This window comes from Morus notabilis, unplaced genomic scaffold, assembly GCF_000414095.1.
Source record: "Morus notabilis unplaced genomic scaffold, ASM41409v2 Scaffold15, whole genome shotgun sequence".
NCBI classification, from domain to species: Eukaryota; Viridiplantae; Streptophyta; class Magnoliopsida; order Rosales; family Moraceae; genus Morus; species Morus notabilis.
The window spans coordinates 203,920-224,731 of record NW_010367234.1 but is presented as its reverse complement, the minus strand read 5'-3'; the positions used below and the strand labels follow the sequence as shown (position 1 = coordinate 224,731).

Here is a 20,812-nt window from a genome sequence, read left to right as displayed (position 1 = left end):
AGAGCAAAAAAAAAGATAAGTTAGGCCCGTTTAGTTCGCTGATTCAAGTTTTTAATTTGAGTTGAGATGTGACTTTATGTGAGAATTTTTTACTGTAGCAAAAAAATTAGATGTGACTGTTTCTGAGAGCTTTTTACTGTAGTAAAACTCGAATCGGTAAAGTGAACGGGATCAAGTTTGCCTCAAAATTTTTATCATATGGTTTAATTAATAATTTTTTTTATTTGTGCTCCCCACTGAATTCAAATTCTGGCTCTGTCACTGTCCCCGCCACCCAATCGGCCCGTGACATCAACCCACCCCTTGTGACGACCACCTAGCCTGCGACGCCAACCCAGCCCATGACGACCACCACACCCAAACGGAGGTTGATAGGTGTTGCGTTGATTTTTTTTTTTTTTCCTCGTGCTCATTGATTTGTACAGTTTTGGATAGATGCTGTGTACCAGAAAAAAAAAACACACTCCTTTGAACTCTTTCAGAAAAAAAAAAGAATACCTTTTAACAACAATGGTACTGACTTTACAAGTTATACAAGTATGTTTTTTCTATTGGGTTCATCATAGTGAAATGGTGAAGATGATTGTAGAGAAAGATGAAGCGATGAAGCAAAATTTTTATTTTTTTAATTATTTGGTGGATCCCACAATAATAAAATATTCAGAACGCTCTCCACGTAGGCAGCCTCCTTAGATGAGTAATCGGTTCTTTCTTAATGAAATAGTAGTAGGTCCTACAAATACAATTTTAGAATATTTTTATGTGGACTTTTATAATTATAATAATTTATTTTGTAATTAATTAAAGTATTTTATGGATAATTAATACATATATGTATATTAAATATCAATTTATTATGGGATGTACACTTGTTTTATTAACTTGCTTGAGGCATTTGGACTCACTCTCTCTAAATATTTGATCAGCCCATTGGGTCAAATTTCCTCTCTATCCACGTTTTTTGTTCAAAACCCTCCAAGCTCCTTTGATTTTGTTAGATCATTGAAGCTTCAACTCCGGCCGAGCAAGAATGGATTCCGGCCACCATGAACAACGTCGTTCTTACGCCAAATGGAGGTAATCCTAAAACCATTATATATGCTTCAAAATCCAATTTGATAATGTATATTGGCTGGATTATTGTCTTTAGATCCTTAAATTCTAGCAATTGGTATCAAAGCTCATCTCATTGGATTTGAGGCTGTAGTTTTTTTTTTTTTTTTTTCGTGTTTTGGGTTTGCTGTGCATGTTCTTGCATTTGATGGGTTTTGTTATTTATGAGTTTTTGAGTGATATTGATGGTTGAAAACTAAAGAGAATGAAATTTGGAGCAAAACCCATCTAAAAACATCGAAAACGGACACTGGAGCTCATTTTTCTAGCGAGTCGGGTCAGGGACCCGATTTGAGTATGTTCTGCAATTTTCTAAGGACAGGAAAGAAGAAAATGACATGTCATTTTTCTATTCCTGTGAAAAACGACATGTCGTTTGCAAGGCAAATTGGGGATGTCTAGTGAAATGACATGTCGTTTCCTACACGCCCCAAACGACATGTTGTTTCAACAGACCAAAAAAAAATCCAAAATTTAAATCCGTTTTAGCTCAAGAAAATGTTGTTTTGAGGTTACCTACTTCGAGTATAGCTTATGGGTGATGATTTTCTTGAATTTTGTAGGTCGATTTGGTCGGATTTTATGTTTGGAAGTTTGAAAATAGTAGTAGGTCCTACAAATACAATTGAGCCACTTGTCCACGTAACATGCCCTCAAATGAAAAAATATTCAAAAATAAAATTCACATTTTAATATCAAATTTTAAAAAACAATATTGAAACATGTATTTCTAATTCTAATATAACAACTCCTTAAAAGGTGCTCCACTTGTGCCCTATGATCGGGGTCACTAGTAAAAGAAGCCATATATTTTTATTTTATAGTATTTTTTTTACATACATAATTTAAGTTTTTAATTTATAATTGTGGAAATAAACATACCTTTAACCAACAAATGGGGCGTTAATACAAAAATTTTAGATACAAAGGGTTGTTATTGAAATTAACTTCGTCTCTAAGGAATCCATGTAGTATTAGTAAAACTATAGGGATGTTGATGCAATTTTCTCACAAAAGAAATGAACGACTAAAAAAAAAAAAATCTCAACTACCAAAAGCAAAACCCTACGAAAAAACCCCTCCTCTTCCTTCGTCTTTCCTCATTTTTCCGCAGTTGAGCTCCAACAATGGGTCGGAAGCTCAAAGAAGCGACTCCTCCGAGCGACCCAGAAATCCCCAACGACCCAGAACTCAACTCCGAGAAAAAGAAGAAGAAGAAGAAGAAGAACAAAAACAAAGACCCAGAAAACACCATACACAGTCCCAAGAGAAAGATCGAAGAACTCGAAAAAACCGAGGAATTCTCCGATTCGAAAGAGAGGAAGAAGAAGAACAAGAAGAAGAAGGAGAAGGAGAACAAGAACGAGGACGAGGGTTTGGAAGAGAATGGGAAAAATGAACAGAGCGGAATCCACGAAGATGGGCATGTGGCGGTGACGGGGAAGGACGTGAAAGACGCCAAGTACGCGCCACTGAAGTCCTTCGCCGAGTCAAAGCTCCCGAGCGATGTTCTTCAGTGTTGCCGGAATTTCGAGAGCCCGTCGCCGATACAGTCCCGGGCGTGGCCCTTTTTGTTGGACGGTCGGGATTTTATCGGGATTGCGGCAACTGGGTCAGGTGAGTTTTCTCGATTGGGTGTGGCGGTTGTGAAATTTGCTAGATTGACTATCCAACGAATTGAAAATGACAGTCATTCTTTGTAAAATTTGGTCGTTATTGGTGGTTCCGTAGTTGCGAATACAAATTTTTGATAAGTTATTTCACTAATAAAACTTTCTTGTTAAGTCATTTTTACAAATAGTTGCCTAATGTTGGGTTGTTTTGGTTGATTTATATATATATATATATATATATATTTATACACTTTTTGTGTTGTTGTTGTTTGGGTGTTTAGGCAAGACTTTGGCTTTTGGGGTGCCGGGGATTATGCATATATTGAAGAAGAGGAAGGGGACGTTCTCCAAAGGAAGGAATCCTCTTTGCCTTGTGCTCTCGCCTACGAGGGAGCTAGCTCAGCAAGTATGTGATTTTGCTCGTTTATATAAATGTTTTGCTTGGACATTGGGAAATGTAGAAAACCGAAAAACACACAAGATTAGTGTTTTACGATCTCCATTTTCTACAGTTGCAGAATTTTACTTTGATTATAATTTGGCAACCTAAAATAAAGTGTAAAATCCTTGATATACCATTAGAAAGCCCTCATTCATTTAATTGGTTTGAGTTTTCAACTCAAGTTGAAAAGTGAATTTATGTGCAGAGAAAACGCTGTAGTACAAAAAGTTGAATTTGAATTTTAGTGAGAGAAAATACTATAGCAAAAATTTGAGTTGTGATTCGAACTAGCAAAATGAACAAGGCCTAAAATTTTGGTTAGAGGGCTCTGCCATGCTTACCGCACCTCTTACGACTAACTGTGCGTCCGGCACCCAACGTATATTGATGGTGGAATTAGACTTGTGTGTAATGTGTTATGTGCTGAATTTGTACTCGGGAGGAAAAAATTATAAATTTCCTGATTTCTTCTTCATATATTATGGCTTTGGATTTTCCAGACTTCCTTGCCAATATGGATGATACTGATTTACATTGGGAAGCAAGGGGATGTTTAGAATTTAGTAGGATTTACTACAAAAGAAATGTTTAACGCATGCATCCTTGAAAGTGGAGTTATAATAAGCTTCTGTATTCTGCTTCTTTTTTTTTTCTTCTTCTTCTAATGTGGGTTTTCTTCGTTTTATTTTCTGTTGGTTGGTGCAAAAATTCCATTCTCATCATTCGATTCCCCAGAGTTATTTTCTTGAAAAAATTTTATGAACCATCGGTCTTGTGTGGTGGCAGATTTCAGATGTTCTGTGTGAGGCCGGGAAACCTTGTGGGGTTATTTCAGTTTGCTTGTATGGAGGGACATCCAAGGTGGCTCAAATATCTGCTCTGAAGTCTGGTGTAGTAAGATTTTCTGTTCCTTTTCTCCCCTTTTATGGATTATAGAGCTAGGGGCGGATCGAAGGTTTGTCCATTGGGATTTTCATGGTTATAGTCATGTTGCTTTAAGTCCTATTAAAAAGGGTATGCATATTTGAGAGGGTGAGAAAAAGATCAATTTTATCTTCCGCGCTCTGTTCTGTTGTAGTGGCCTCAAGACCTGTATGTCTACTTAGTTGGCCAACGCTTGATATAACATAAGCTTTAGCTTAAATCTGGTACTTCTGCCGATCTTGTTTATTCTACTTTTTTTGAAAATCTAGTCCTTTTTAACATTAATAATATGCACGTAATTTAATTTCCAACTCTCCAATGAATCTAATCTTCTTCTGTTCTTATGAAAATTTTCTATGATGGTTGTTGAGTTTGATTGTCGGCACTAATCTAAATAATATTTGTTCTTGGTGCTTATAGAGTGTACAATTGAAATGACCCTATCCATGGAAATTTTCTTCAGCATGACAAGAATAGTTGTTGTAATTTTATACCCTAGCTCTATCTTTTTCCCATTCCTGAAATTCCTCTCTAGTTCGTGTAGAGGCAACTTTCTTGTTACTGCCGCCATTGTGCATGTGTTGCGTGATTTTTATGCTCGCAAGTGCACGTGTCGCAATCAAGTAATAAAGTGTACAAAGTACGGATATCGTCCCACAGAGAATGAATCACTAAGTGTACATGTAGAAATCAACTAGTTTACCTGTTTTAAGTGACAAAAACTGATTGTTCAAAAATTACCCAATTGTTATAAATGCAGAAATGTCAAATAATCTGTAAAAAAGATTAACCAAAAGATGAAGAATACTAAAATGGAGTGTATGCAGTGATGTAAATCAGCTAGATCTACTAATTTCTCCTTAGTTGCAAGTTTGATGGCAGAATGCTACGAGAATGCTATAGCATTCCCTGTTAACAGAAACTCTTTTATTATGCATATGATTCTCCCGAAGCCATTATGTCTAAAAATTCCTCAACCATTTTCAGCATATTCCTACGTGAATCTAGTTTCAGAATGCAAATTAAGCTCGGATTTCTATTTGTTATGCAAGATGAACAATATATTCCTATACCATTCACAAATCAATAAACTAAGCAAGAGTATTGAACTTGCATCATCTATGTAAGATACTAAAACGAATCTTTCCAGTATTAATCTTAGTCTTGTATTCTCTGTTTGATGGCCAGTCAAAAACAGAAATGAACATTAAATACACATAGATGAACAGAGAATAGAATTAATCAACATTCCTTAAGCAACCATTATCCTTACAACCTTGGTTCCATTAGTAGATTGAACTTAACAAATTAGTTCATGATGATAATTACAAGAACCAGATTTCCAGTAATATCCATGTCTTAATCAATATAAAAAATAACAAAAGATTCAAGCTAACAGAGAGAGGGAAAATTGAAGAGTTGGATCTTGGATCTTCTAGATTCCTCCTTGTCCTTCTCCACAGATTCACTCTCTGTAGCTCTCTCCCTTGATTTTTTTCTTCTCTACGTCACGTTGCTGGTACTTGTTTTTCCTCTCTTGGTAATGTACTGTGCATTTTTTTGGAGAGGGGGTACTCTGTGTATTGTATCTTTTTCTTTTCAACCGTGGTGCCGTCTTTTTTCTCTCTGTCATGTGTTCTCTATTTTTTCCTTCTATTTTTCTCTTCTTTGTACTCGGCGGCTGCTCTTTGTTTTCAGAAAGTATTTCCTCTTTAGGGCAACAAAAAGGGCTGAGGTGTCACTTGATAATGTGTGCAGGGGACCACAATGACACCTGCTCAACTAGCTCACACGGATTTTTTGTATGCTTTCTCCAAGTAGTGCGCTGATGTCATCCACATGCTAGTTGTTCCCAGAATGCTGCAGCATAGTCATAGCATTCTCCTTGCAATTTGCAAAATCACAACTTAGGCATATTTCAACCACTTTTTGGCTCAAATCACTCCTTAACCCGAGAGCAGCACAAGTACATAATTTAGCAAGATAAAATGCAAAACCAGAAAGTCTAAGTTAAAACACAGAGAAAACAATGAAATACACTCATGGCTAAGTAAACTTTAAGCTAAAAATGCATAAGATAAACTCTAATTTCTTAGAGTTAGCACACTCCCAAACTTAAAGTATTGCTCGTCCTCGAGCAAGACACAACAAAAACATAAACGAAAGTTAAAAACAACAATGAATCAAAAGAAAAGAAGCACATGCTTTGTGAATGAATTCTCGAAAAAGTTCCCTCAAAAGCTGGATTAGGATAGGAACATAGCTTAAAGAAAAACACAATTTCCACCAAAGTGTTGAACTTAACTTCAACAGATTGCGTCTTCTCCAAATGGACCTTTCTTGTGTGTATGTGAACAACCAAGTGCAATATTATCATTGTCAATCTAGATGGGATAATGCACACATGCTCTAGGCTAAGAATTTCTATAAGCGCATTTTCAAACTCCATAGGCTCACTTTTCAACACTCTCTCCACTAATGTAGATCAACACACTACCAAGGATCAATAGGACTTTTTAGGCTTGAAATGATAGGCTAGGATGAAGGTAGAATATGAGATGGTGTTTTGGCTTAATTCACCCTTAAAGCACATCAATAATTCTAGGACCTCAAAAAGCTCAAATAACATTCCCAAGTAACACTCCCAAACTTAAGTTTTTGCTTCCCCTTGTCCACCATATCTGCTTTTATTTTTATTTTACCCCTTTTTTTTAGAACTACAAAGAGATGCCTCACTTGCCTTTTTACGCGAGTGCCAACATTGGTGATGAAGACACCCGGTTACTCAACAAGATGCAATTCAAGTAAGTTCTAGAGTTTGTGAGACCTAAGAATAAAACACATTTACACAATCTTTCTCTAGAAGTCCAATGAATCAATAACACTAGGCTAAGTGCTCAAATGAAGAAAAATCACAAATATGGAAGAAGACAATCAAGAAGAAGTTAAGGACAAAACTTAGTGGAAATCATGTTTTTCTAAAAACTATGCCCAAATCCAGCCGAATCATCATGGGTCTAAGAGAATTTACCACAAAACACACAAAACATCAAGAAAACACAAGACTCCAAAATTTTTTTTTTTTTTTTTTTTGAAGGATGCAAAAACAAACAAAGATATATACAAAGACAACCAAAGTTCTCCCCCCAAACTTATCAAGCACAATATCCTCAATGTATAGGCAATCAAGAACACAAGGAAAGGTTTAAGAAACTCCCCTATGTCAATTTAGAGCTTAGGCTTTAATGCTTGCTCGCTCTCTTGAATTGAATCCGTTCCTGAAGCTTCGACGCTTGCACCTACAAAAGAGAAACACTAAAATAAAGTAAAAAGTTCTAAAAAAAATAAAAACTAAAACTTGAGAGGAAGGAAAACAAGAAAAGGTTTAGAAAACTTGGGTTGCCTCCCACGGAGTGCTTGCTTTAATGTCTTCAACCGGATGTTTAGAGAGGCGTTCATTAAAGAGCGACATCCGCCCATAGTAAGTGTCATACAACACTACAAATGGGTCTTTGATTGTGACGCCCTCAAGCTTGGCATGATTTTTACAATTTAGGCACGTTGCACCAACAAGATTTGGCTTTGGAAGGTGATGGGCTTGATTGGAGAACTTCATTTTTGGTTCGGGCTCATAAAGAATGCAGTGTGGTGGCGGTGATGATGATGGCCAAAATGGGTCGGATGGCGGTGTGCATATTAGAACGATTGACGAGCTCAAGTCAATGATTTATTGTGTTCTTTCAGCCTCTTCCAACGACTCTTGTGCCTCAAATTTCCTTATAGGTCCTTGTGCTGTTGTTTTGGCACCTTGCTCCATAGGTTCATCTTCAGCCTCGTCTAAATCTAATGACGAGGATAGCTGCAACAAGTCCGTATGGCTACTGCTCTTAAGCTCCTTAGCCACCAAAGAGTTAATGACTGATATTGCAGAACATTCCTCCACCTCAGTTGGAAACTCCATTGCCTTAAATACATTAAGTGTCACATGCTCATCTTGCACTCGCATAGTTAGCTCACCTTTTTGCACATCAATTAGGGTGCGGCTTGTAGCAAGAAACGGCCTTCCCAAAATGATTGGCACTTCTCTATCCGTTTCATAGTCAAGAATGATGAAGTCAGCAGGAAAAATGAACTTGTCCACTTTTACTAGTACTTCCTCAATCTTTCCTTCGGGAAGTGCATTAGATCTGTCTGCGAGCTGCAAAGACACTGTGGTAGGTCATGCTTCTCCGATTCCCAATTTCTTGAAAATGGACATCGGTATCAAATTTATACTAGATCCCAAATCACATAATGTTTTACCAAAGTATTGGTTTCCAATGGAGCACGAGATAGTGAAACTTCTTGGATCCTTTAATTTGGGAGGGAGTTTGTTTTGCAAAATTGCATTGCATTCTTCAGTCAAGGTCACTGTCTCAAACTCTCAAAGCCTGTGTTTTTTTGTAACTAAGTCCTTCATGAATTTGGCGTAGTTTGGCATCTGTTCTAGGGCCTCAACCAATGGTATGTTGATGTGTAGCTGCTTCAAAACATCCAAAAACTTGCGAAACTGCCCATCTTGTTGCTGTCTCTGAAAGCGTTGAGGAAATGGTGGAGGTGGTTTGGTGCTACTGGTTTTACTAGTTTCTGCCGCTCCAGAATGCTGTGGAAATGCTGTAGCATTCTGCAGTGCATAATTTGGTTGCTGATTCTTCAACTGCTCTTCTGGTGGCTGAGTTCGATTCTCCTCTTCTTGGATTGAAGTGGGCTTTGTTTGCACAGCCTGGGGTCTTGTCTTTAGCTCCAGCTCTTTTCCACTCCTCAATGAAATGGCTTTGCACTGTTCTTTCCATTTGATTTTCTGAATTCCTCAGTGCTGCATCATGACTTTGGATTTTGGCTTCACTCCTCGCTATAAATTCTTTTAGTAAACTCCCCAAAGAGCTAGATTGATCCGCTTGTGTTCTTTGTTGTTGATGTGGATAGCCGGGTGGATATGTGGGTCTATGATAAGCGTTAGCGCCACTAGAACTCACTCCTTGATTACTCCAAGCCAAGTTTGGATGTTGCTCACAACCCTTGGTTGTGAGGATTCGAATAAGGATTGCTACTCCTGTTGAAATTACCCACAAAGAAAGCAGAGGCTGGGTTGGAAGGGCAATCTTCATACAAATGACCCTCTCCACAGTAAACACATGAGAGACCAGCTGTTTGCACAGAATTTACACATGCCGGCGTGTTCATTTCTTTTATCATATTTGTTAAGGATGACATTTGAGCTGAGAGTGCAGTGATGGCATCAACTTCATGAATTCCAGTAGCCTTCCTCGCATTAAGTCTCTCGGTTGGCCATTGATAATTGTTGTTGGCCATCCTCTCTAAAATCTCATATGCTTCATTGTAAGACTTGGCCAAACTAGCTCCACCGGCTGCAGCATCAACTATAGTCCTTGTTCGCCCATTGAGCCCATTATAGAATGTCTCAATTTGAATCCAATGGGGGATCCCATGATGAGGGCACTTCCGCAATAGCTCCTTGAATCTTTCCCATGCTTCATACAATGACTCCCCATCTGCTTGTTGGAAAGAAGTAATGTCGTCCCTTAGCTTGGCATTCTTGGTTGGAGGGAAGCATTTCATGAGAAACTTCTCTGCTAAATCATCCCATGTCGCCACCGAATCTGGAGGCAAAGAATTCAGTCATGCTCGAGCTCTATCCCCCAAAGAATAAGGGAATAGCTTTAACCTCAATGCATCTTCAGTCACCCCCGGTAGCTTGAAAGTATCACTCACTTCCATAAATTGTTTGAGATGGAGGTGAGGATCTTCAGTTGCCATGCCACTGAATTAGCCCACGGTTTGGAGCATTTGGAACATCACTGGCTTGAGCTCAAAATGAGGCGTCTGAATCTCTGGTCTCACTATGCCGGGGTTAAGTCCATGTAAAATGGGCACATCATATTCTTGAATGGCCCTATTTTTGTCATCTACCAGTATCGGTTGGGGGACAGGAATGTTAGCCATTGTTTCCTGCTGCCCCTTCTGCCATTTCTCCCACTCCTGCTAAGCCTTGTTGTTCCCTTTTCCTAGCTCGGAATGTTCTTTCAATTTCAGGATCTAAAGGCAGCAATTCCAACTCTTGCGGTGGATTCATGCAAACGGTATAATAACCTGAGAAATTAAAAACTGAATGAATGAGACTAAATCAAACAAAACGAAAAACAAATTGACTCTTACAAATACTTTTAGGAGACGTTTGGTTCATGGATTAGAATCATAAGATTAGAACTATTTTCGATTTACGTGTATTTTTTGTGAGAGAAAACACTGTAGCGAACCATGAACCATGATTCGAATCGGGGTACGAATCCCCCAACCAAACAACCCCTTAACGATTTCAGTCCCCGGCAATGGCGCCAAAAACTTGTTGCGTGATTTTTATGCTCGTAAGTGCACGTGTTGCAATCAAGTAATAAAGTGTAGAAAGTACGGATATCGTCCCACAGAGAATGAATCACCAAGTGTACATGCAGAAATCAACTAATTTACCCGTTTTATGTGACAAAAATTGATTGTTCAAAAATTACCTAATTGTTATAAATGCATAAATGTAAAATAAACTGTAAAAAAGATTAACCAAAAGATCAAGAATACTAAAATGGAGTGTATGCAGTGATGTAAATCAGTTAGATCTACTAATTTCCCCTTAGTTGCGAGTTTGATGGCAGAATGCTACGAGAATGCTATAGCATTCCCTGTTAACAGAAACTCTTTTATTATGCATATGATTCTCCCGAAGTCATTATGTCTAAAAATTCCTCAACCATTTCCAGCATATTCCTATGTGGATCTAGTTTCAGAATGCAAATTAAGCTTGGATTTCTATTTGTTATGCAAGATGAACAATATATTCCTATATCATTCACAAATCAATAAACTAAGCAAGAGTATTGAACTTGCATCATCTATGTAAGATCTAACTAAAACTAACCTTTTCAGTATTAATCTTAGTCTTGTATTCTACGTTTGATGGCCAGTCAAAAACATAAACGAACATTAAATACACATAGATGAATAGAAAATATAATTAATCAACATTCCTTAAGCAACCATCACCCTTACAACCTTGGTTCCATTAGTAGATCTAACTTAACAAATTAGTTCATGATGATAATTACAAGAACCAGATTTCTAGGAATATCCATGTCTTAATCAATATAAAAAATAACAAAAGATTCAAGCTAACAGAGAGAGGGAAAATTGAAGAGCTAGATCTTGGATCTTCTAGATTCCTCCTTGTCCTTCTCCACGGATTCACTCACTGCAGCTCTCTCTCTTGATTTTTTTTCTTCTCAACCTCACATTGCTGGTACTTGTTTTTCCTCTCTTGGTAATGTACTGTGCGTTTTTCTGGAGAGGGGGTACTCTGTGTATTGTATCTTTTTCTTTTCAGCCGTGGTGCTGTCTTTTTTCTCTCTATCGCGTGTTCTCTATTTTTTCCTTCTATTTTTCTCTTCTTTGTACTCGGCGGCTGCTCTTTATTTTCAGAAAGCATTTCCTCTTTAGGGCAACAAAAAGGCTGAGGTGTCACTTGATGATGTGTGCAGTGGACCACAATGACATCTGCTCAACCAGCTCACATGGATTTTTTTGTCTGCTTTCTCTAAGTAGTGCGCTGATGTCATCCACATGCCAGCTGTTCCCAGAATGCTGCAAGAATGCTGCAACATAGTCATAGCATTCTCCCTGTAATTTGCAAAATCACAACTTAGGCATATTTCAACCACTTTTTGACTCAAATCACTGCTTAACCCGAGAGCAGCACAAGTACATAATTTAGCAAGATAAAATGCAAAACCAGAAAATCTAAGTTAAAACACAGAGAAAACAATGAAATACACTCTTGGCTAAGCAAACTTTAAGCTAAAAATGCAAAAGATAACTCTATTTTCTTAGAGTTATCAGCATGTTTGCGTGTTTGTCATATCTATATATTCCTTAAAGTGGTAACGTGTATTAGTCATCTATCTGGTACTTCTCTGTAATTAATTTATAAACGTTTTATGTACTCAGGATATTGTTATTGGAACTCCTGGCCGTTTAAAGGATCTGATTGAGATGGGTGTGTGCTGCCTTAAAGATGTAACTTTTGGGGTAAGTGTGAAATTCCTTCAATAGATATAATTTTTTCTGTACTTGATGGTAAAATTTTCTACTTCCTGTGAATCGGTTGTGTGAATATTCACTTATGCTTGCACATTGGTCTCTTTTACTAGAACCTTTTGACCCTTGATCTTTTTTTATAGTAATGTAGCTGTAGCGTCTTGAGTTATTACAAAAAAGAAAAAAAATGATCGGCTATTTTCTGTAGGTCCTTGATGAAGCAGATCGAATGCTTGACATGGGATTTGAACCTGAAGTTCGCCATATTTTGGGTCAGACTTGTTCAGGTATTTAATATGTTAGAAAGTGTTTCCCTTCAAGTAAAAGAATTGTTCAGGTATTTAATATGATTAGGAAAAAGAATTGCTCTCAAAATTGCCACTGCCATCACTGGAGAATAAATATGCAATTTGTTAAGTAATTCCTAATTTCCTATTTAGTTTGCAAAAACTCTTATCAATAATTGTTTGGATTGCATCGGTGACATAGGAGATAATAGTTCAAATTAACTGAAATATTTTTGCCATTATAGTTGGGTGGCAAACTGCTCACCTTTTTCTATTTTCTTACTTTGTATTTGTACTTCTGCTGATGATATTTCGTAATAAAAATCTGTTGTTTCATTAAAACAAACAAAAAAAGGATAGCAAGAACAAATAAAAAAAAATGACATGAACCCACAATGAAGTTTTAGGCCACCTTAAATAAGATTTTAAATTTGCTTAAAGGCTAAGTTAGTCGTAGTTTTATTCTGTTTTGAGTCTATTGACTTGAAAGCTCTGCTTCTGTCTTCTCTGCAGCTCGCCAAATGGTAATGTTCAGTGCAACGTGGCCTTTATTAGTCCACCAATTGGCACAAGAGTTCATGGATCCTAATCCGGTTAAGGTGCGGATCTTTATTTACCATGACCATTAACCAGTTACCTTCATTAAATACTAACAACCATTGTCTCAGGTTGTTGTAGGTTCAGAGGATTTAGCCGCCAACCATGACGTTATGCAGATAGTTGAGGTATAACATTTAGACAGTCATACTGCCTTTCACCATTTGTAATGAAAAGTCCTCACAGATCCACTATAAGTTCATGCCTACATAAATATAATACCAACTTGGCTACTCTCATGTATGCATAGGTTCTGGATGACCGTGCTCGTGATGCACGTCTGGTTGCTTTGCTGGAGAAATCCCACAAATCTGACCAAACGATTTAATCCCAAACTCTTTCTGGCGGAACCTTCCGACTTTTTAGATAAAAACCACGCTGAATTTTTGCGATATTTTGACCTACTTGACTCAGCGGTTAGAGTATTGCTTTCATACGGCGAGTCATTGGTTCAAATCCAATAGTAGGTAAAACCGGCCAAGTGCTTCTTTCTTTCTTTTTTTTTTCTTTTTTTTTTAAATCATTGTCAGTGCAAATAAAGAACTGAAAATTGCCTTAGATTTTGGGTTTCAGATGCGCTTGCCTGTCCTTGGAAGAAGCTGCATGCTAAGTTGAGTTATTATATTGAATTTAGAGGTCAATAGGATTCCTATATAAGATGCATTAAATTATTCTAGTTTAGATGAATAGTAGTATGTGTCACAGAGGAAGACCAACACTTGCTGGATTGTTTCTCTTGATGTGTTATGTCTATAACCTGCTGATCTCGTAGTTTTACTTCTGATCAGGAACAGGGTTTTGGTATTTGTCTTGTACAAAGTAGAAGCCACTCGTGTTGAAAACATGCTGCAAAAGGGGTAAGTTCCTTCACTTTATACTGCAAATTTGATATGTTCCCTTTAGTAAAATATTCCGACAGTGGTGTAACCATCTATAACTAGTTTCCTAACCTCCCAAGTCCAACCTAATGACACATAAAATTGTGCTTCTAGGGGTTGGAAGGTTGTTTCAATACACGGTAACAAATCACAACATGAACGTACGAAGGCGCTGTCGTTATTCAAGAAAGGAACCTGTCCTTTGATGGTATGTTGTCTATTACTGATCCTTGGCATTGTCTTTGGCGCTGTCTTTTAAGCACACCGGTGATTTGGTAATGCCAATGTCAATAAAATATGTGGATGCTTCTCTTCTTATGTCTATGAACTTGCACTGGATGTTTTACTTACAGCCTCTCTCTCTCTTGTGCATTATATTGATTATTCTAGATGAATTATCTGTACAGTGTACACGATATAGATTAATGCGTTTCCTCATGCCTTCTTTTTTGCACTATTTCATCGATTTGTCATCGGTTTAGAGATTATGAAGGTTGATTCCATTAAGATTGATTTATCACCAGTCTTCACTTTTGTGCATCTTTTGAGCACTTGAAACTTAGGAGGTTAGAGGTTTGTGATACGGGAAGAGCAGAAATTTCAATGCATTATTTTTTGGGGTTTTTAATTTTTCTGGATGGATACTTCCGACATTAACTGTGGTGCAACAATAGTAAGATGTTGGGTTAATATGTTTTTTTACATGCAGATAGCTACAGATGTGGCAGCTCGAGGATTGGATATACCAGATGTCGAAGTAGTTATCAACTACAGTTTTCCTCTTACCACAGAAGATTATGTCCATCGAATAGGGCGAACAGGACGTGCCGGAAAGAATGGTGTTGCTCACACCTTTTTCACGCAGCAAAACAAGGTAATATTTTACGAGGCCATCCTTAATCCTTTCAAACATGATTACAAAATTTCACATTTTATTGACAATTTATTCAGAGTTTTCACATCCTTTTGTATTTTTTCGTTTAATTCTAAAAATTATGGGGATTTGTTGTTTCAGGGACTGGCTGGAGAGCTGGTAAATGTTCTCAGAGAAGCTGGGCAAATTGTACCAGATTCCCTATTGAAGTTTGGCACTCACGTAAAGAAAAAGGTGCATTATTCCCTTTATTTTTGCATCTTCTCTTCCATTTAACTTCTAATAACATACATACAACTTTCTGGGTTTTTACTTTACATTTGTTCCAAAAATGCAGGAGTCTAAGCTCTATGGAGCTCATTTTAAAGAAATTTCGGTGGACGCTCCAAAGTCCAAAAAGATCACATTTAACGACTCTGATGACGAATAATGACTCGAGATTAAACTCATTCATTAGTAGGAAGAGTAGAGAAAAATATAAAAGTCATAGATGCAATTAGCCTTCTATAATATAACATTATCCGTGAAAAGCAGTGTGTCGGATGTTGAATTTGCAGTCATCCGCCAAACAGTATATTTAGATTGAGCTTTTAGAGTGCCTTGCTGGAAAATGCAGTGTAATTTTGATTCCCGTTGATTATAAGTTTTCTTTTATGTTTTTATTTGTTTTCGCTTTTGCGTTTTTCTCTTTCAATTTTGTTGTGTAATGCTGAACCGTTGCATTTGATTATGGTTGTGAAAGCCCTGAATCGTGTATTAATTCATTTTTAAATGAGTGCATTATGAAGAAAGTTGTCTGAAAGTTTATGTGAAGGTTGAAATTTCCAATCTTATGAAGAATGTTTTCTAAAAATTCCAGAATGTTGAAATTTCCAATCTTACAACATTGATAAGTGCATTGCACTAACTAATAAGGAATACTTTTTTTCTCGTTTTTTTATTTTTATTTTTTTTTTCCCATGTATTTCGTCCTGTTTTCCATATCTCTTAACTAACATAGTGGAAGAGAGGAATGGTTTAAAATGATCTCTCTTATTGGAAGCTAAGAAATGTTCCAAGAATGGAAATAATCTCATTAATTCAGATGATAACAGCAAACAAGCACTTTGTTCAATATGCAAAATTATGAATTTATTATTTAAACTTTTTTGTTATAGTGTTTATTTTTTCATAAAATTTAATTTTTTTATTTAAACTTATAAATATAAGTCATTTCATTCATTGAGCTCTACTGATAGTGTGCTTGGCTAGACACGCACTACCTACAAAATAAAACTAAGCAATAAAACAGAAGACAGTGGTGGAGGCAGAATTTTTTTTTCTTTTTTTATTTTCAAGGCATGAATTAAGCCAAAGTTTTGAACGAAACTACTAGTGCCACTGTATTCTTTTTTTTTATTTATTTCTTTTTTTATTTTCTAACTCTTTCTTTCTCTTTTACCTTCTTTTATGTGTTTGTATCTTTTAATTCTTCTTTCAAATTATAATAAGCATGTAATTTAGAGTATGTTTGGAAGGTGGGTTCAAACTAAGTGGTTTGAAGTAGAATTTAGATTTTCTAATAGAAAATACGGAAGAAAAACTTTTTAAATTCAAATTTTTTGTGAGAGAAAATACTGTAACAAAATTTTTTTAACTTCAATTTTTTTTTTTTATAAAGAAAAACATTATTTGAACTAAAACTAAGGTGGTTTAAACCCTCCAACTAAATAAACACTTTGTTCAATTAAAGTTCAAAATATGCAAAATTATGAATTTATATAGCAGCAACGTTGATTTTTGTTATTTAAAATTTGAAATATGAGAATTATCCAAAAAGGAAAAGAAGAGAATTTTATTAAGGGAAAAATTTATATTGGTGCCCTGTGTTATAGTGAAATTGTCTTTTGGTATACTGTGTTTTTAATAATTTTAATTGGTATGCTAACCTTTTGGGAAATCGTTTGTTAGTACCATGAGCCCCTTTTTTAGCACATAAAATGTTAAGTATGCCCTTATACATAAAATTGCTTTGTTGACCAGAATTAATTAAAATTAAAACTACTTTGTTGACCGGAATTAATTAAATTAAAATTGTAGTGATGTTTGAAAGCAAGAATGGGCATTCTTCTTAAGAAAAAAAAAACGTTTTAGTTTTAATTAATTATGGTCAACAAAGTATTTTTATGTATAAGGGCATATTTGACATTTTATGTTCTAAAAAAGATATTCATAGTACTGAAAAATAATTTTTCAAAAAATCATGATACTAATTTAAAATTATTAAAAATACATTGTACTAAAAGAAAATTTTGCTATAAAATACGGTACCAATATGAAAATTTTCTTTTTCTAATGATTGATTGATTGGTGAGTGAAAAATGATTCCGGAAGACAAGTCGTTTCCGTGGTGGGAATGGGACGGTTGGGGAAAACGACACTAGTGTAGCAAGTCTATGGGGATTTTAAAGTGAAGAAACGTTTCAAAGTTCATGCTTGGGTCACTGTGTCTCGGTCGTTTAAGACCTAGGACCTCTTAAGAGACGTGATTCAACAGATTTTAAGAGTGACGAGAAAATAGGTTCCTTTGAAAGTTTATAATATGAAGAGTGATGGTTTGGAGAGTGTTAAATATTTGTTGAGAGAAAGTAGGTATTTTGGCCTTTGTTCTATTTACGACTAAAGTTTTATTTTTATAATGTTTTCTACCACAAAAATTTAAATTCAATTTTTTTATTATAGTGTTTTTTTTCTTATATATAAAACTAAGTTCTTAATTTGAACCGTGAAAAAAGCATACCAAAAAGCATACCCTTAGGGCTCGTTCGTTTCGTTAATTCGAGTTTAAAATTTGAGTTGAGATGTGATTGTATGTGAGCTTTTTACTGTAGTAAAAAAGTTAAATGTGATTGTTTGTGAGAGTTTTTTACTGTAGCAAAACTCGAATTCTAAACTCGAATCAGCGAAACGAACGAGGCCTTAATTGTTCTTGATGATGTTTGGCATGCCAAGGCTTGGGATTCAATCAAACTCGCCTTGCCCCGAAACGAAATGTTTGGAAGTAGAGCTGTTTTCACTACTAGTTATGCCGAGATTGCTTCTATGGCTTGCAAGGTTTCCCGTGATTGGGTTTTCAATTTGAGGCCATTGGGGGGGAGAGAGTCTTGGGAGCTGTTTGTTAGGAAGGCGATTAAGGGGAACGAGACAATTGGATGCATTTCTCATTTGGAGGAAACATGCCGGTGTGTTGAGGAGTTGTGGAGGTTTACCTCTTGCTGTTGTCGCGATTGGAGCGATTTGGGGCGCCAAAGACACGGCAAACAAGGATGAGGTTGCCGTGCTTCGTCATAGTATTGGTCCAGAGATTGAAGAAAACTCTAAACTTGATAGCTTGAAGAAAGTGCTCTCACTAAGCTTCAATGACTTGCCTTACTACTTGAAGTCTTGTTTCTTGTACTTGGGCTTGTTTCCGGCTTTGCAAAACGTCGATGTGATGAGACTAATTCGATTGCGGATAGCTGAAGGCTTTGTGATCGAACGAGAAGGGAAGACGTTGGAGGAAGTCGCGGAGGGTTACTTGAAGGAGCTTTTGGACTGGGGACTAATCCTAGCGCGGGGACAACAAGTGATGGAAGGATCAAATCATGTAGAACACATGATATTCTAAGGGAGATTGCGATTTTGAAGTCTAAGAATCAAGAAATTGCGGAGATAGCTAAAGATCAAGTATCAGTGGTTAACACACTCAAGAATGAACAGAACAAAATCTCTTCCAAGCTGCGTTCATTGCTTGTATTCGTCGAAGAAGAAGAAGATTCTTTTACAGAGTTTTCGTTATCCACGTTGTTTCCCAGAGGTTTTAGGTTGTTGAAGGTTCTGGATTTGCAAGGTGTCTCATTGTTTGAGATCTTCCCAAGAGAAATAGTGAAGCTATTTCATCTAAGGTATCTAAGCTTGAGGGGTACTAAGGGGAAAAATATTCCTGGCTCCGTAAAGAAGCTTCAAAATCTAGAGCTATTGGATCTCAAACAGGCCTATGTCACTGATGTCGGCTGAAATTTTAAACCTCAAGTGACTTCGCCATCTCCTGGTGTATTGCTACGAGATCGAATCTTATGCTTATTTCGACTCCAAGTATGGTTTTAAGGCCCCTTTAGGAATAGGAAATCTTCAATCGCTTCAAAAGCGCTGCTTTGTTGAGGCAGAAAACAGTGCTATAATCACAGAGCTGGGGAAAATGAGTCAGCTAAGGAGGCTAGGCATCATAAAGTTTAGGGAAAAATATGGTGTCTCCTTGCGTTCTTCCATCGAAAAGCTCACCAAACTCACCTCATTATCGATCACTTTGGAAGATAAGGACAACATAATCGATCTTCGTCATGTTTCCTTCGTGCCCGAATCTCTTCAAAGGCTGTACTTGGCAGGGCGTCTAGAGGAGTTACCTAACTGGATAAGCCGTCATCAAAATCTGGTCATACTATTTCTGAAGTGGAACAGATTTAAGGACACCAACTCAAATTTAAACTCTTGTATATCAATTATTGTGACATGTGAACTGTCATTTTTACATTGATAGATATTTAAAACATTATCATGTCAATTAATAATAAGAGATTGCATCTACTAATAAAAGATAACAACTCACATGCCACATTAATTAGTACATGAGAGTTGAGATTTGAGTTTGCATCCTTAACATTACTCATTTATTAATGAATTTGTAACTTTAAAATTAAACATCATAAAGATATTTTATTTGTTATGCAGATAAATAAAATATTAGATTGAGATTTGAAAATTATGTTTTATTATAAAGATTAATTTAGTAAACTTAAATAATGAGAGTAGAAGTTGCTGTGCAAAACAATCCTTAATTTACTTCTTAAATTTTATTATTAGACAACAATTTTTAAAATCTATTGGGTAAAACTATTATATGTTAGACAACAATTTTTAAAATTTACTGGGTAAAACTATTATCAAACTCCATGATATGCTGTAGATTCTTTAAAGAATCTAAAGTAATTTTTTTAAAGAAATGAGACAAATATTTATTTAAAGTGTATAATTTTAAATTTTTATCATTTATTTTTAATTAATATTATTTTAATTAAAAATTTATATTAATTAAAAGGATATTAATAAAAAAATATGTGATAAAAATTAAGACTCATACTCTTAATGATAATTCAATAATTCTCTCTAGTTTTTTTTTTCAGACCCGGTTTATTAATTTAAATTTTTAATTTGAGTTAAGATATAATATTTAATTTAAATTAAGATGTAATATTATGTGAAAATTTTTTATTATAATAAAAAAATAATAAAACTCTAATTCAAAACTTGAATTACCGTGGCCACCTTCGAAAATCCCAGAAAATGGTAAAGAACCCAGATTCACCGGCCGTGGAAAATCCCATAGTGCTCGACAACCTTCGGCTCCGGCAGGGAGAATGTGCCTTCGCTTTGTTTGGGAAATCAGGGGAACGAGGGTTTCTCGCAGCCGGAGAAGCCGTCGAGGGAGGTCCGGTCGTGGGAGGCGGAGACGGAGGGACAACTGTCGTGGGCGTCCCAGTCGCAGTCGTGGCAGAGCACCAGATTCTCGGTGGAACAAAAAAGCCCCATTTTTTCCCAGATACAGATTCTCAGCAACCTGTAAGAGTTTAGATGGTCTTGTTTGTGCCGGTGGCTGAGAAGAATTGAAAATGTTTCAAATCTAAACATACAGAGACTATGTTTCCCGACAGTTGGTTTTTTGTTGTGTTAATATGTCCCATGTCTGGATTCCATTGATGCTTTTATTGTTGAGAGCCTGCTTGTCTTTTTTGTTTTCAAATTCAGGTTTGCATTGTATTGTGTCTAGATTTTTTTTAGTCAATTTGTATTGCGTTAGGTTGTTTCTCTCAGTTAACAAAAAATTAATAAAAAAAACAAACCCCAAATGATTTGTAATCAAGCATGCT

General features: G+C 36.2%; 1 protein-coding gene, 1 non-coding gene and 1 pseudogene across 2 annotated transcripts; all 3 read left to right on the top strand.

Moving 5' to 3' along the window:
• The first annotated feature begins 2,167 nt into the window (after positions 1-2,167).
• LOC21405606 (DEAD-box ATP-dependent RNA helicase 5) lies at positions 2,168-15,524 on the top strand. Its single transcript, XM_024174790.1, has 13 exons — positions 2,168-2,730; positions 3,008-3,132; positions 3,955-4,062; positions 12,145-12,225; positions 12,443-12,521; positions 13,035-13,120; positions 13,190-13,246; positions 13,369-13,440; positions 13,911-13,975; positions 14,111-14,204; positions 14,706-14,870; positions 15,012-15,104; positions 15,208-15,524. The coding sequence occupies exons 1-13, from the start codon at positions 2,241-2,243 to the stop codon at positions 15,298-15,300; spliced, it is 1,608 nt and encodes a 535-aa protein (XP_024030558.1). The 5' UTR covers positions 2,168-2,240; the 3' UTR covers positions 15,301-15,524.
• Positions 9,575-9,681, top strand: LOC112094285. The gene has a single exon (XR_002903458.1). It is a non-coding gene; the product is annotated as a small nucleolar RNA R71 (small nucleolar RNA).
• A 1,443-nt stretch (positions 15,525-16,967) lies between the features above and the next one.
• Positions 16,968-19,422, top strand: LOC21405605 (annotated as a pseudogene).
• Positions 19,423-20,812: the final 1,390 nt, after the last annotated feature.